Source organism: Xiphias gladius, chromosome 7 (genome assembly GCF_016859285.1).
Source record: "Xiphias gladius isolate SHS-SW01 ecotype Sanya breed wild chromosome 7, ASM1685928v1, whole genome shotgun sequence".
Lineage (NCBI taxonomy): Eukaryota > Metazoa > Chordata > Actinopteri > Istiophoriformes > Xiphiidae > Xiphias > Xiphias gladius.
The window spans coordinates 17,396,926-17,412,753 of NC_053406.1; the positions used below are offsets into that span (position 1 = coordinate 17,396,926).

Genomic DNA, 15,828 nt, shown 5'->3' on the forward strand with positions numbered 1-15,828 from the left:
GGTTCAGGCTGAAATGTTGGCGATTAAGGGCTCAGGAAGGTCAAGAGCAGTGTGTTGCACACAGCCATCGCCCTGTAGAAATATAGCTGTCTCTCTATTCATTCACCGTGTGAACAATAGAAGTGTGAAACGTGACATGTCATTTGGTTTTTCTGTAGTTCCAGGGTGTGTTAAATAAAACACAGTCAGCCTATGTTGCATAGTTAGGCCCTGATGCAAACACACTTCGAGTCGTTACTGGTTCCGCGTCCATACATGTATCCGACAGCTAGCGAATCGGACTCAAAAGATCATACACTGACGACTTCAGACGACGGACTGACATAACATAATCCCAGACCTCGACCCGGCTTCCTGTTTTGTGACTTTTTTTCCCCGCATTTTCAGGGAAACTGGACAAGATAAACAGACGTACTGTCAACAACAGTACGAGGCGGCCAGAACATCTGCCGGCGTCAACCCACGGGAGACTTAAAAACCCGCCGAGCCCCGCGGGCTTCCGGCTGTAACCCAGCCATCGTTGGGATGTATACGGACGCCCTCTAGAGGTCGGCGCTTGTAGGGATGCAGGAGAAAGAGATGCCGGGTGATCGCAACTACAGATTTACTATGATCACTGATAAATAAAACTAAAACATATCAAAAGAAAAATAAATCATTTTTATTATATTTTCTCAAATAGAGAAAACACAAAATAAACAATTTTAAAAATTTCTAATAAACATATCAAACATGATGTGGCATCCCTGTATGTACATTACATAACTGTACACACACCTGGAGCAAGATGTCAAAATGTGTATTAATTTACTAATAGCAAATTATTTTCAAATTCCACATTTAAAAGTAATTGTCTACCTTACAGAACCAGTGTAAAGGGAAAGGTGGAAGAACTGTACATTGTTCAGCATCTGAAGTTTAATTTTTCCCATCCTTGTGCAGTATTTGGATGGACGGGGAAAAAACAAAAAACAAAAAAAAAAAACAATCCACTCAACTGCCAAACAAGTTGTTTGGCTTCAGACTTGTACCTGCTTATAGAAAGTAAATCAATTAATGGGTTTGCACAGCAACTTCACAACTGGTAGAACAATTGGTGACGGCGCATAGATTAAATCTACATGTGTACATCAGATTCTCAGGTTTTCTCCTGCAGAGGCTGCAACATCTGGGCAAGTAAGAATTTACCAATTTTATAATAAATTAAAAGTTAGGAAGCCATGAAATGTGAAATATGATACCTTACCTAGCATTCATCAGTTAAATGCTCGAATCACTGCAGGAATAAATAATTCCAGACTTCGTGCAATGTGGTTTGCAAGTTTACAATTTGTACTTGAATTACAGATTTTTTTTTTTTTTCATCAATTAGTCCTTTCTACGTAAGCATATATCGGTGTAAAGTTTCTTCATCCTTTTTAGATCCTGTCCTATGTAAGCAATGGGGGACAAAGTCCACGGTCCTTATTCTGTGAAAGGATATACTCCAGAGTTTATCGGTTATATGAGGCTTCAGCAGCAGCAGCAGCAGCAGCAGCAGGTCGCACTTTTTGTTTTTTTGTTTCCTGTTTCCATACTGAGCTGCAGTGGCGAGATCGCGACAAAGACAGTGAACTGTGTATTTTTTTTAAAAAGGCTGTAACTTCGTAAGACATCCATTGGATTTGTCCAACACAGACTGCTGAAGCCTCACATAAGCTGCAAATAAACTTTGGAATACAGTTTTTGCATGGATGGGATTTTGTCCCCCATCACTTACAATGAAAGCACATTAGGAGGGGATCTCTCGGTGGCCAGTGTGAACAGGAGGAATGATTACAGTACGCAAAACCTGCTTTGATGTTCATACGGGCACCTGACCATTGTCTTAAAACAGACTTGAAAAAAATGCAAACCCATCCCTTAATACAATCCGCTTGTGCGGATACATTTTATGAGTGAAAAGCCCGACTGCTGCTTTAGAGAACCAGCCTTTGTTTACTCCTGCAACACGGTAAAATTAATCCTCTTCAACTGTGAGAAACTGTGCAACGCATGCAAAAACGTCTGAGGTAGGCCCCACCCACCACCTCCTGCCCCGAGAGTCGTAACATGTAACCCCAGGGAGACACATCCGGTAGCTGCTTCTATTTCAGGGCCTAGTGAGATTTATAAATAACAGCCCTGCCATGGCCAGCAGCATCGCCACAGTCACTTCCATCATTTTACCCTGCCTCCACCTGCTCATATTCTCCCTCTGCTTCTCCTGCATGCGCTCCTTTCTAGCTCTCATGTTCCTCTCTCTCTGTAGCTGCTCCCCGTAGTGTGCCTGATAAAAGGCGTCAAAGTCAAACATGGGCTTCCCGCCAGCTTGGGAGAAACGTCTGGCTCTCTGTTGATGCTGCTGCTGCTGATGCTGATGATGATGATGGGGGGAGCCCGCGGACCTGCTCGTGGCCTCTTTGGAGGATGGTCTTCCTGCACTTTGGACGTCTGATTGGTTCAGGATGCCCCGGTCATACTTCCGCCGCAGGCTGATGCTGCCCAGCACGGTGTAAGCTTCGCTGATCTCAGAGAAGCGCTGGGTGGCCTCCTTGTTCCCCGGGTTCTTGTCAGGGTGGTAAATAAAGGACTGCTTGTAGTAGGCTGTCTTGATCTGGGACTGTGTGGCACCGGGGGACACTTTGAGGATGTCGTAATAGGCCGTCCTGCTTCTGTACAGCAGAGGAGCATCTTTCGAGCTCCTGTCACTCCTCCAGCTGTAGTTTCTAGTTGCTGTAGATGGATCAGGGTGTAGTTTCAGACGTCTCCATCCACAACTTGGCCTCTCTGATCCCTGCTCTGCCAGAATGAAGATTACAGTGCAGAGAGCTCGCAGCTGCTGAGGGGACCTGAAGGTGTCAGGGTGGATGGAAACAGCTCCTCTGGTCCAGGATGTCATCCTGCAGGGCAGCAGCTTCTCCTGGCGGAGAGGCCGCAGTCTTGCGGCAAGGTTGAGGGCTGTTTTATGAGCTTGCACGCTCTCACCTGTTTGAACAAACCCGAAAAAACGGGATGAATCCAGCGCCAAAGACACGGCAGAAAGCAAACTCCCATTTTCCTGTTGAAGTTTACTTTTTCTCACTCCGGAAAGTTTCTCTGATTTGCCCGGTGCCGCTCTGCTTCCTGACACCGGCTGAACTGCACGTTGATCCCGGGCTGATTCCTCTTCAACCCGGCTGTCACTGAAGGTGCAGTTCACCAACAGAGATCCGGGACTTTCTCCGGTGCAGCCCGGTCGGCTCTGGCTGTTCCTGAGAGCGGACAGTCGGTAAACTCCGCTCCCCAGCCTCTGACCGACCTCTGCCATTTTACCGAGAACCGACCGGTGACCAGGCCGGAAAACGGCTGCAGCATCCGGCGGCGTCACGCAACGAGGAACCAATAAGAGTCAATGTTTACAGGAAGTACTTACAGTCGACCAATAATTTTGCAGAAAAAAAGGTTACATTTTAATTTCTTAGATAACGAATCTGAATGCCAAGATTGATTCTGTTAATTTCTTTTCAACTATCTATACTTTACCATAGATTATTTTAGGGGTATTCTGTGTCTTAATGTGTATGACCTTTGTATATTTAGACTTTTAATCTATTAATTTACATCTTTTTTTCCCCAATACTTTACTCTTTAAAAAATGATGAAATTGAGATCCACTCGTTGTAAACAAACAAAAAAACCAATTAAGATTGGCTATTGCAAGAAAGAAGACCGTCAAAATAAGAATAAAGTGTCAATTTCTTCCATTTCTTGCTTCCAGTCTGTCATTCATTTTAAAATGGTTTGACATGTAGTTTTAAAGAATTAGGTTTAATTTGGGGTGTAATTAACTTACATTGTTTAATAATGGCCATGAAACTCAACTATTTTTAATTTGATGTCATCCAAACCTTCTGGGAAAGATTATATGGATGGTTGGTCACCAGAAATTCAAAGGACACTCCAACGTTTACACCTTTTGAAAATGATTCGAAACTTTACTGAAAATATTTATGGAAGCTTAAGTGTAAAGATGTCTTAAGACTGTATAAAAGATGGTATATTAAATCCCTTTTTAAAATATACTTATTTCGGAGAGCCTATCCTGATTTTATGAGACTTTTTATTTTATTTTATTTGTCTTTTTATTCAGTTTTCATTCCCCTTTAACTTTTATTATAATTATTTTATCTTACACCGCTGGAAATGGTCTTATATGATGATGATGATGATGATTATTATTATTATTATTAGTTTACAATCATTATTATATAGTTTACTGGATGCACAGTAGGTGGCGATATAACCGTGTATTTACGCTGGGTTGCTTTTATTAAATTCGACGAAGGAGACGCTTCACATGCGGACCTTCTTCCACAACATTTAGCTTGTTTACAACCCGATATTACAAATTAATTATACATCTCCAGATACCGCAACGCACGCGGGGGAGAACCATGGCATCCAGCTGTCGACGGCCTGAACACACAGCTCCTCCAGATGTGGTGAGTAACGGGGTTTATTGTGCGTGTGTGTGTGTGTGTGTAGCTGCTAGGCTAACGTTTAGCTTCAGCTGGAGTGTTTTGGACCTTTAACTATCGTTTAAGAAGCGCGTTGAATGGTTGTCTAAAGTTGGCAGCGGTGTCACTGAGCAGTGTATTGAAGTTTTAATTATGTTCTCTCATCTCCGCAGTTCTACAATGAAGAGGAGGCGAAGAAATACTCCCAGAAGTGGGTCTGCGTGTCATATTGTTCACTCTGTGTGTGTGTGTGTGTGTGTGTGTGTGTGTTTCAGCGGTGGGAGAAGTACTCAGATCTTTTACTTAAGTAGAAATAGCAATATCACAGTGTAGAAATGCTATTGTTACAAGTCAAAGTACAAAAGTATTAGCACACAAATATACTTAAACTACTAATTATATAGAAGGGCCCATTCCAGAATAATGTATATTAAATTATTGGATTGTAATTATTATTCTAATTATTGAGGAATTAATGAATTTAATGTTTCAGCTTGTGAAGTGGGGCTAATTTTAATTACTTTATAAACTGCTTGGTAGCTTATGAATATAAAGTCTTACCTTATCTTACCCTATATCATAATTTATTCACGAATTGTGTTTTGTTTTAATAATCAGAGCCTGCAAAGTAGCTATTAACCAAAGTTTTCAATAAATGTTTGTGTAATTTTTCTGCATGTCCTCTCTTACTGTGGATTGAATCATGCTTTTGTTTATTTTTTCTTGTTTTCTAGGTGAATATGTCGAAAAGTGTGTTATGTGCAGCTTATACTAGGAGGGAATAAAACCAAACCAACAAACGGAGAGTTGCAACAATTAGTCAATCGACCGAAAATGAATTGGCAACTATTTTGATAATCGATTAAGTCATTTTTTAAGTCAAATGTGAGGATTTTTTGGTTTTCTCTGTTTTTCATCATTATAAGTTGCAATCTCCTTGTTTTTTGGACTGTTGGTCGGACAAAGCAAGACATTTGAAGATGTTAAGTTAGGCTCTGGGATCTTGTGAGAGACATTTTTGGTTATTTTCTAACAGTTAACGAGTAATAAAGATTAACTGAGAAAAATATCCACAGAATGATTGATAATGTAAAGAATCATTAGTTTTAGTCGGTTCTATAGCCTTGTTCAGCTCAAGTGTATTTTATGAAGTTGGATGAATCTAAAAGAAGAGACACACTGTTCATAGGCAGAATAAGAGGGATACGGGTCACCGTGTAATTCACTGCTAACAACCCCACCCTCACCCCACACAATTGAATGGAAGATGAAATCAGAGTCCACCATTAGTCAGTCATTAAGTCACTAATTCTAATAACTCTCATCATCAACTCAGTTGACTTCACTCAAAGTCTTCACACAAAGTCACTGCTATAGCAGTACTTTTAATTTCTGGTTTAGTTTGGATTCACCCTTTTGATTAGAAGAAAAGTGTTTTTCACTGGACTATCAGTAACAAGCTGTAGACTGTAAAGGCTTAATTTCTTCATGTAAGAATGTCTTTACATTGCAGGAAGTCATGTAAAACGATTTTGTTGCTTCACAGCTCTCGAATGATTGAGATCCAGACCCAGATGTCAGAGAGAGCCGTCGAGCTTCTGACCCTGCCAGAGGGACAGCCGTGCTTCCTGCTAGATGTGGGGTGAGGTGACACTGACTATCTCTGCATGCGCCGCACTATTAAGATGAATTTCTGTGCTAATACCAGTTTTTCTGTTAACCTGAACATGAACAAGAGTGAAACATCTCAGAGTAAACAAAATCTCATCAAGCCATAGGTTGCATCAGCCGTGTTTTCTTATTATGGGTGCATCACTGATGCGGAGTTCTGGATAATATATACTCCACCACTTTGTTTCCACTTTAATTAATGGTTACACATACCACAACGGTAGCAACACGACAGAAAGATGGAGTTAGAGGTTGTCTGATGTAATGCCACTACAGGGAAGCGGTGGTTTTCCTATTGTCCTAAAAGGAGACAATGAAAAAGCTATGTTTGAAGTGATGATAGTAAACATCTGGTGTTTGAAAATCACTTCATCTGCATATCACTAGTGTGACACTTGTTTATTCTTTTAACATAGTTTTAACATATCACCTCATAAGAGCCAGAATAACACAGTAATCTAGTGCTTGTGATTTGAAGGACTCAGGTGACTGATTGTCCTCTGTCTCTCAGGTGTGGCTCTGGTCTCAGCGGAGACTACCTGTCAGAGGAGGGGCACTACTGGGTTGGCATCGACATCAGCACCGCAATGCTGGGTTAGTCTGACACTGGTACATTTAAACAGAAAAACAGAGCTGGATGATACACCAGTATAATGACAATACTATACTAAATATCCTCTGGGATTTTGGTGATCTTAATAATGTGATGTAGTTTAAATTGTCTTTAAAATCACTACTGTGATTTAATGATTTAGCTATCTGAAACGGTTGGACTGAGAAAAACTGAACAATTAGTACCTGCTCTGTTGTCATATTAACATCACTAATGATGACTTCTCAAAATCCTTTGTGTCAGCACTGTGTGAAAACATTACTAGTTTTTCCTATGTTGTGCTAGAACTAGAGAGTAATCCCAAACAATTCCAGCTGCTCATATAATCTGGAAGTTAACCAGTTAGAAGAAAAAACCCTTATGATCAGACAAATGTATTGTACACTAAAAAAACAAAGCTCCAGGACGGTGACATCAAAGAGAATTTTTTTCACCTAGCATTTTTGGCTTTCCTGCTTTCAGCAAGGTGGTATTTGTTTGTTTGGTGGTTGTTTCCATTCTCGTTATACACGGTCCAATGATAAGTCATGTGATTTCTTGATCACCATGGATACCAACTATAAAGAGCATCAACATCATCATCTTTTTTATCAGTGTATCTTTTTGTTTTAAAAAGCAATTGAAATTCATTTCCCTGGAAAAAAAGGCCTTAGAAAGTATTTAAAAAATCTTACATTTCACTTAAAAGGTCTTGAATGTGTTTAATATTTTCTTGGCTGGCGTAGAAAATACTATGAGTTATAATGGGTTTTTTTTTTTTTTGTATGTTGTTGCGGGATGTCGGGAGACATTATACATCAATAAACTAAAAGTGAGATTGGTGTGACAGTGGATTGTGCACACAGAGGCTGTTCAGTCCTTTTCGTGAGGAGTTTCATTCAGCACCATCTATTGTATGGGGTCCAGGTCATATTCATTGATTAATTATACTACTAAGAATTACTGTCATAAACGGCTGGGAAGTGCCGACAGAAATGCGATATATTGCCAGTGAATGAATTTACTTCCCTAATGGTTTTCTGTCCTTTTTTGACCAATATTGAAGAGACATAGGTATTAAATTGCTTTCTATTAGGTATTTAAAAAGTCTTTCACACTTCAGAAACCCTGTTTTATGCACTTTTTACATAAAGTAAGACTTGTTTCAAGTTTGAGGGTTTTGCATATTAAACAGAATAAAGCAGAGGTTTCTGTCTTATCTCTTTGAGTGACATTTTAACTGTTGCACAAAATAACTACATAATTTCTTGTGTATTTTTTAGGGTTTGTTTATTTTTGTAATTATAAATTTTAGTTTAAAAGGAGATCTGTATAAATTGTTGAAACATTGATCAAATGTAAATGTCTTCCTGTAACAGATGTTGCTTTGGACAGAGAAGTAGAAGGAGACCTCTTACAGGGGGACATGGGCCAGGGGATGCCTTTCCGACCCGGCACCTTTGATGGTTGCATAAGGTGAAAAACAAAGCGTGTTTGTGTGTTATTGTTTTTTTTGTTTTTTTTTTCCTGTTTTTTTTTTTTGTTTTTTTGTTTTTTTTAATCATTTCTGATGCGTTTTTCATTTATGCTCTACTTTCTTTCAGTATTTCTGCCCTGCAGTGGCTCTGTAATGCTGATAAGAGGACACACAGTCCTCCAAAGAGACTCTATACCTTCTTTACTACTCTGTACTCTTCTCTGGTAAGCTTTATTCACTCTTGTTGACTTCTTTGACAAGAATTTAAACATCCAGATACCATATTTTACATCAAAGACCTTTACTTACTTCTCCTTGCTCTTTGTTTTTTTAAGTCAAGAGGCTCACGTGCAGTTTTTCAGCTTTATCCAGAGAACTCAGAGCAGGTAAAAAAAAAAAATGCTTTGGATGGTGGATGTAAAATCTAAAGTTTTGTCCAGATTCCCGTTCTTACCTTCAGTCTTGTTCTTCCCTCTCTTAAGCTTGAGCTTATCACGACGCAGGCCATGAGGGCAGGTTTCAGTGGAGGCATGGTCGTGGACTATCCCAACAGCAGCAAGGCTAAAAAGTCAGTACCCTGTCAGAAGGGAGGCTTTTATTTTGTCATGTTGAGCTTCAGCCATCTGCAATTGACTCTTTGTTAATAGCCTGTGAAATTAGTACCAGTGTACTCGCAACACAACACTAATTAGAACAGGCGAACATCCATATTGACTCAGCTGTTTGTCACATTAGCCTTGTGATGAATTATTACACATTAAAATGGTTTACCTGATTTACCTTCTCACACAGACACATACATTTTGTTTATCTCCAGGTTCTTCTTGTGTCTTTTTGCTGGAGTAACAGGAGTCCTTCCCAAAGTAAGAAAACAAACACATTAGCATTAGTGGATATTGAGGATTGTTTGATTTATTTTAGCTACATTATGATCACTGTGCTCTCTTTTACTTAATTTCAGGGATTGGGATCAGAAACAACAGACAAAGCTGTTCCAAACCAGGTCCAGTATTCGGGACAAAGGTAAAGATAGTCACATAGTAGGCGGACACTCCGTGTGTTTACATGGAGGAAATACCATGGTTACTCAAGGTAATCTGATTATTGTGATAGTTTAGTTTGTGATGAGAGACAGCCCGAGGCCAGCTGAGATGGAAATTAAATATTTTTTGTTACTTTCCTGTTGTTCTTCGTGTGCTTTGTGCTGACTGACTCAGTTTTGACTGCTTGAATGAAACTGTGCGTGTAAAGGGTTCTGTAGCTCCCCCGAATGTATTGGAAGTTAACATCACCACTTTTTGTGGCAGTGTGTTTGAACAGAGAAACCGCTGCTGTATTTACATCAGCTTTCTGCTTTTCTTTTATTTATTTTTTATTATGATAGTATACTGAATACTGAATATGCTTTGGACTTTGGACTGTTAGCTGGACAGTATACATAATTTGAATATTGGGTGTTGTGAAGCATTGGGTTCTGGGAAATTGTGATCAGCATTTTCACTATTTTTTTTTTTAACATTTGAATGAAAATTATTATTAGTTGCAGCCCTAATTTACTTTGGTTAGGATAATGCCTATTTCGTTATTGATTTGTATTAAAACAACCATTTAAAAACATTCCAATTTATTACTTGTCGTTAGGATAGTAAGCAGGTCTTGGCGTGGATAAGTGCAGGTTCAGACATACCTGTCTTGATGAAGCCAAAAGACCAAGAGAAATCTAAAAAGGGTCGTTGTCCTGCCTGACTCAAAACCTTGTCGGGCAGGTTTTCCTCCCTTTCACATAGTGATGTTCAAGTCTCTCCAAATGGTTACACACAGAGATTGGATGTGTGAAACTTTTGTGCGATTGGTCATAAAGAGAAGGTAAATTTCAAGTAAGCTAATCAGCTACACTGTCTTTGAAGATGCCGGTTCAAAAACATGAGGGGCAAATCGTTGAAGACGGGACGAGATTGGATATTGGAGAAGAAGGAGAGGAGGAGAAGACAGGGACGGTATGTACATGACTTTATTTCAAACTCTTACGGGACAAATAAATGGATTTATTCATTATCTTGTACTGAAATATTCATGTTCTAAATACTGCAATATGGTTAAGTATAGCTTTAACTCAATCACTTCTGACTAGTTGTGTTTTATAACGCTCGCTGATGCCTTCTTTCTCTCTCTGCCGTGTGTGTGTGGCCCCCCAGGCAGGTTCGAGCTGACACAAAATACACCGGACGCCAGAGAAGACCTCATTTCTAGCTCTGACTCATGCAGCTGTACCTTCATTAGGTCTCGTCCGTGCCACCCCACACACGGCCACCTCTGGAGCCGCAGAGTGTTTGGACTCTGTTAAATCCTCAACTCTTTAATTCAAGCGGATGAGAGAGAGAGTGAAATGCAAGAGTGAGACGCTATTACGATCAGTCGTTTTTACATTTGAGTGTTTGGCAAATTGATTCTCACGCACGGTGGTAAGACTGCACTCTCCATGTTTCATGCCAGCTGGTAAATATCCAGTACATGACCAGACATGTACAGCTCACTGGTGGCACAGCGACAACAAGTGTCATAGAATTAAAACAATTTTGATAAATTATGAAATGTCATCCTCCATTTGTGATCAGCTGTTGATTGTTTTATCTGCAATATTTTCCCAATTAAAACTAAACAAAAACATGTATTTTTATTGAAATTGCTGCATTATTTTGTCCAGAATATAGAAGAAATTTAACAACTTCTGTATATTTCTGAAAACTTCACTGTCTCACAATCCTATGTTACAAAACCTATTCTGTAAAGGGGATATGCAAAATGACATATAGGGTATATATGCGTAGCTCCTGTAGTTGTGTATGATGTTTCTAAACAAACTGGCAGCTCATTAAGTTAATGAAGATTACGAAAAGGGGGGAGGCAGTATGTGGAACTTTCAAATGAAATAAAATAAGCTATCTATATACTATCTATACAACTATACAACTTTTTGTATATTTGATGGTTTATGTAGACCAGTCTTCTCAGTAGAACAGCACATTACCACTTTTAATGTATGCTATTAATGAGGTCATTTTGATTGTTCAAATTATAGGAACTGAACTATATTCTCATATGCAGAGGTGTAAAAAAAAAAAAAAAATGTCTCAGGCACACCAGTGAACTTGCAATTTAAAGTCTAAAATCTACATTTTTGCACAAGATTCTCGGGATCATTTCGGTCTTTTACTTCTTCCATTACCAGTCAGCACCTCGTGTTTCCGACGGAGGGCGCTGTGCGTTTTGGCACACAACAAACCACCTGGGCGTTATCTCTGAACCTGCTCAATCGATAACCCAACCCAACCCAATTTCACCCCCTTAGCCAACCTCCCCGGGCGGGTCATTTCTCCGTTCGTCTAGCCTTGGCTCTGTTGGACGGGCGTCGGCGGAAAACAAAAAGAAACTTGGACCAACAGGCTCATGTTCTTAAAAAAGCGGGTCAATTAGTGCGGATTGAGAGGAAGTTGCGGGTGTGTAACGGGTTAACGGCGGAAGGCCTCGCCTCACCTTTCGCGCGCGTCACCCGTTTCTGTGAAGTGGTCCCACCATCCCAGCACCCGAACCGACGTGTGTGTGTGTGTGTGTGGGGGGGGGGGGTTGTCACCGCCCCTCGCCGCCTCCTACCCTCGGTCGGTCTCACATCATCCCGTCGGTGTCCGCCTCGCCGCTCCATCATCACACGCATCCAGAAGACAACGGGAACTGGAGGAGCAAGAGTGATTTACCGGAGAAACGGGGAACCATGAAGGACCGCATGCAAGAACTTAGACATGTGAGTTACTGTTTTATTCCTTTAATAGATCGTCAGCATCCACCTGTTCTGCGGATAGATGCTTTGTGAATTCGCCTTTTAGAGGATGGAAAAGCGCATTCAGGAAGCGCAGATCCACAGAGCCGGGTGCGCTGTTTGAGCAACAGTTGTGACTCTCGGGGGCTCAAATGGAGGCTGAAATTCTGTGTTTTATTACCGGCCACAGGCGCCTATTGGTTCCGAGCTTTGCTGTGTTTGTAAAGAAGGACAAAAACCCAGCTGGGGTGAATGATTTCAGATGTTTAATCAAAGGAAAAGCCATTTTCTGCTCAGTCTCCCGACCAAGAGGCTATTCACTGTGACCCACCTCCTTATATTCCTAAAGGAGTTTATAGGTTAAAAAAGGACGTGTCTGGGTCTCAAGAGGAAGTTGGTGGACAGACACTTTGTTCTTAATTGTATTTAGTTTAATTTTATAGGGTCATTCGGTTAATATTCAGTGTTAAATTTTAGCATTTTCTGTAATATTTCAGAATTTAACAGCTATCCAGACAAAGTTAGATTGAAAATTCTTTAGCCTTTGTGGAAATATGTCACTAATGAACGAATTGTGTGTGTGTGTGTGTGTGTGTGTGTGTGTGGTTTGATCGATCTGGCCTGAACTGTGTGTGTGTGTGTGTGTGTGTGTGTGTGTGTGTGTGTGTGTGTGTGTGATTGGAGTGGGAAATTGGTCCCACCTCGCCCATTCCACCTGTTAAATGTCCGCCCTCTGCGCGTCGCATGCGGTCCGAGCACCATGCTTTGTCCATCTCAAACAACTGTGTTGCAGTTTATTAGGGGCTCTGAGCATGTGGAGAGAAAAGGGAGTTCACTCTGACATAAATTATTCAGATTTCCTATCCAACATCCTGTAGTCATAAAAATTAAATCTTTCGGTTTCACGGTTTTACCTTGTGAAAGTTGCAGTATCCCTGCATGTATCCCATTTAGTGTCTGAAACTATTTATTACTGATGTTCAAAGCCATTTGCTGTTGAATTTGGGGCTAAAATGAGACCAAGAGGATTCTTGACTGAGTAGGTTTTTTGCCTTGACAAGGATAGAGAGGAGGAGTCACTGAGTATTATCCTCCATAGGAATGCTGATCTTGAGGTTAATATAGGCTATTGTATATGTGTGTGTTTGTGTGGCGTTAAAGTGGCCATTGTCAGATCCGGGTAATTGGCAGTTAAGCTGAGGACGGAGAGGGCAAACAATTTATGGGTCCTCAGTTTTCAGTGAAGATCTATCTATGAATTGGCCTCAAGGGAAACAGCCCAGCCCTGCCGTGTGTGTGTGTGTGTGTGTGCGTGTGTGTGTGTGTTTGTGTGTGTGTTCAGTAGAGGCGTGTCTCCAGCCTGCCATGCTGCCTCCTCAAAGTGCAGGAAAGATGCAGCTGTCAAGAGTGACAGAAAAAAAATAGCCTGAATCTTACTCTCCAGCTTCAGTGAGAAACCTCAGCAAATATTCAGCCAAACTGTTGGGGACCGACAGAGACTATGTGTCAGCTGCTGATTCTATTTTCTCTTATTGTTTTTGAGCATATCCTTCATGTCTGAGAAATGGACATAGCTAGAACGGCTCCAGCCAGACCAGATTTCAGGCAATCTGGACCAAATAAAATTGAGGTAAATTGCAAGTCACAGACAGTTATCTCCCATCAGTACTAGATTAATATTGTTTTCCATTTACAGCCTCAAGTTGGTGCAGCTTCTTGAAACTCATGGAGACGTCTCAGTGGGTCTGGAAATCACTTTATAACAGCACAGTGTAGGATGCATGTGCGATTGTATAACAGCTCTGAAATAGTGTGCAGTTGTCCAGGGCTGCGGCTAATTAGTATTTTCAATACTGATTAATCTGTCAATTATTTAATCAATTATATAGTGAAAAATGCTCATAACAAGTTCCCAGGACTCAAGATCACATCTTTCAGCATCTTGCTGTGTCCGACCAATAGTCCAAATCCAAAGATATTTCATTTACGGTGATGTAAAACAAAGAAAAGTAGCAAGTGCTCATATTTTGAGAAGCTGGAACCAGCAAATTTTCCCCACTGGACTGGTAGTAGTGGGAAGGAGACCTGGGAGGAGACTGTGCAGTTGAGCATTCCTTTGGCCCCGCCTGAGGAATGTCTGGTAGTGCTTTAGGATCCCTCAGGAGGAGCTGGAGGATGTGGCTGGGGAGAAGGATGACTGAGCTGTCTTTCTTATCCTGCTGCCACCACAGCCAGGACCTGTAGTACCTACAGCAAGTGGACGGAAAAGGATGGAGTTTGGAGAGTTGAGTCACGTTACAACAAAACAACTAAATGTCGTCTGACCAATGTATTTGACACATTGAAAGTGGTTAGAGAGCTGATCCCTGCAGGGTGTATTCTGGTTAACCCCCATATACATGTCTCCCAGCTCACTGTTGATGTTCACAGTTGGGTTGTAAATCATCGAAAGTGAGCTGGAGAAAAAAAAAAGGGGGGATTCTGCTGCGGGCTACAATAAAATCAGAGTTCACCTATTGAATTGACTTTCCAGCTCTCAGTAAGCTGCATCCATCCTGTTGTCTGCGGCACAAAATTACAACGGGCGGATAATGCGGTTTGGGGTTGGACTTTTCACATTTATTATATGTGACGGCAAGGCAAGTCAAACTTAACACAGATATTATTTATCTAAACAAAACCCAATGCCAAGGCTTTCTTAAAACGATCCTTAGATTTTGATTAGGAATGCACCAGTGCAACTTTTTCTCTCCTGATACTTATTCTGATACGTCAAACTCAAATGTAAACCCCAAATATAAAATCTGTCGCTGGGGTAATTTTAATGTAAGATAATATGAGCCTAGGGACTTCTGTGGCACTAAAAAATGGAGTCTGCAGCCTGCTGTGACTCTATGAATGTCACTGATAGTGGAAATAATGAATTTTAGCGTGACACCGAGTTATTGTAGATCGTGACATCTTTGGAATTGTTAATAGTTTTTAACATTTCATTTTGTAATACTTGTTCTCTCGGTTAAATGTTGTCATTATTTTTTGGACTCTGGGATACTTTTTTTCTTCTAGTGTGAAAATATTTGTTTCGTGCTGCATTTTTCATTTTACCAATTGCTTAAATGGGGAAAATAATTTAAACGCAAATAACATATTACATAAGCATTAGTTTTCACATACAGACTAAGCATGGGAGCAGCAACAGATTTCATTGCCGCTCTGTCTTTGCCTGTGTTTAGTCATACTGCAAGTTTACTCACCCATGTGCTTGTGTGTCATTTTGGCAGGAAATTGAGCTTTGCTCATATTTGTGTGAGGGTGCAGGTTCTGCTCCAACATTGCCCATATGCACATAAAACTACTTTATGAGCTCGGCACCTGCCCACGACTCTGTTCTTCCAATAGCTCAATAACCTGCTGCCTAGAGCTGCCAGTCTCGATAACTAAAATGGTCAGATGGCCTTCTCCACTCCCCTTCCCCTCGTCCCATCACTTCCAGTTGGCCCAGCAGTGATTTAGTGACAGATGGCGACAGATAACCTCAACATACTGATGAGGTTATTACACATTTCACACACCACAGGTACTGTTATAAATCAGATGATGATTGTTGATCATTTTGCGGCAGTGAGTTTTTCATTTAGGGAGGTATTATGGACGCTGCACCTGTAACAGGTCATTTTGCCCTCATATCTCCTAATTGTTCCTGCCATTTTACCAGCTCCGTCTTTTTTTTCTTCTGTCTCATTGTTTGATTGACTAT

The 15,828-nt window shown here is 40.7% G+C and overlaps 3 protein-coding genes across 4 annotated transcripts in view; 2 read left to right on the plus strand and 1 right to left on the minus strand.

Moving 5' to 3' along the window:
- Positions 1–637: 637 nt before the first annotated feature.
- dnajc30b (DnaJ (Hsp40) homolog, subfamily C, member 30b) lies at positions 638–3,361 on the minus strand. Its single transcript, XM_040129915.1, has one exon. The coding sequence runs from the start codon at positions 3,326–3,328 to the stop codon at positions 2,132–2,134; it is 1,197 nt and encodes a 398-aa protein (XP_039985849.1). The 5' UTR covers positions 3,329–3,361; the 3' UTR covers positions 638–2,131.
- A 969-nt stretch (positions 3,362–4,330) lies between these two features.
- Positions 4,331–10,940, plus strand: bud23 (BUD23 rRNA methyltransferase and ribosome maturation factor). Its single transcript, XM_040129991.1, has 12 exons — positions 4,331–4,502; positions 4,691–4,728; positions 6,064–6,159; positions 6,700–6,782; positions 8,160–8,256; positions 8,385–8,481; positions 8,593–8,643; positions 8,740–8,825; positions 9,075–9,120; positions 9,219–9,280; positions 10,165–10,254; positions 10,453–10,940. The coding sequence occupies exons 1-12, from the start codon at positions 4,455–4,457 to the stop codon at positions 10,505–10,507; spliced, it is 849 nt and encodes a 282-aa protein (XP_039985925.1). The 5' UTR covers positions 4,331–4,454; the 3' UTR covers positions 10,508–10,940.
- A 591-nt stretch (positions 10,941–11,531) lies between these two features.
- stx1a (syntaxin 1A (brain)) overlaps positions 11,532–15,828 on the plus strand; it is a 57,180-nt gene continuing 52,883 nt past the window's right edge. For both annotated transcript variants that reach the window (XR_005707771.1, XM_040130955.1), the window contains exon 1: positions 11,532–12,056. Coding sequence is in view for 1 of the 2 variants with exons in the window: in XM_040130955.1 (XP_039986889.1) it covers positions 12,027–12,056 (30 nt within the window). In the remaining variant the exon portion in view is untranslated. The remainder of the gene's footprint in view (positions 12,057–15,828) is intronic.

Coding starts and splice junctions, on each gene's coding strand:
- dnajc30b (XM_040129915.1), bottom strand. CDS start 3,328: ATGGCAGAGGTCGGTCAGAGGCTGGGGAGCGGAGTTTACCGACTGTCC.
- bud23 (XM_040129991.1), top strand. CDS start 4,455: ATGGCATCCAGCTGTCGACGGCCTGAACACACAGCTCCTCCAGATGTG. Junction 9,281..10,164: donor GTCCAGTATTCGGGACAAAG/GTAAAGATAGTC, acceptor CTGTCTTTGAAG/ATGCCGGTTCAAAAACATGA. Junction 10,255..10,452: donor AGGAGGAGAAGACAGGGACG/GTATGTACATGA, acceptor GTGGCCCCCCAG/GCAGGTTCGAGCTGACACAA.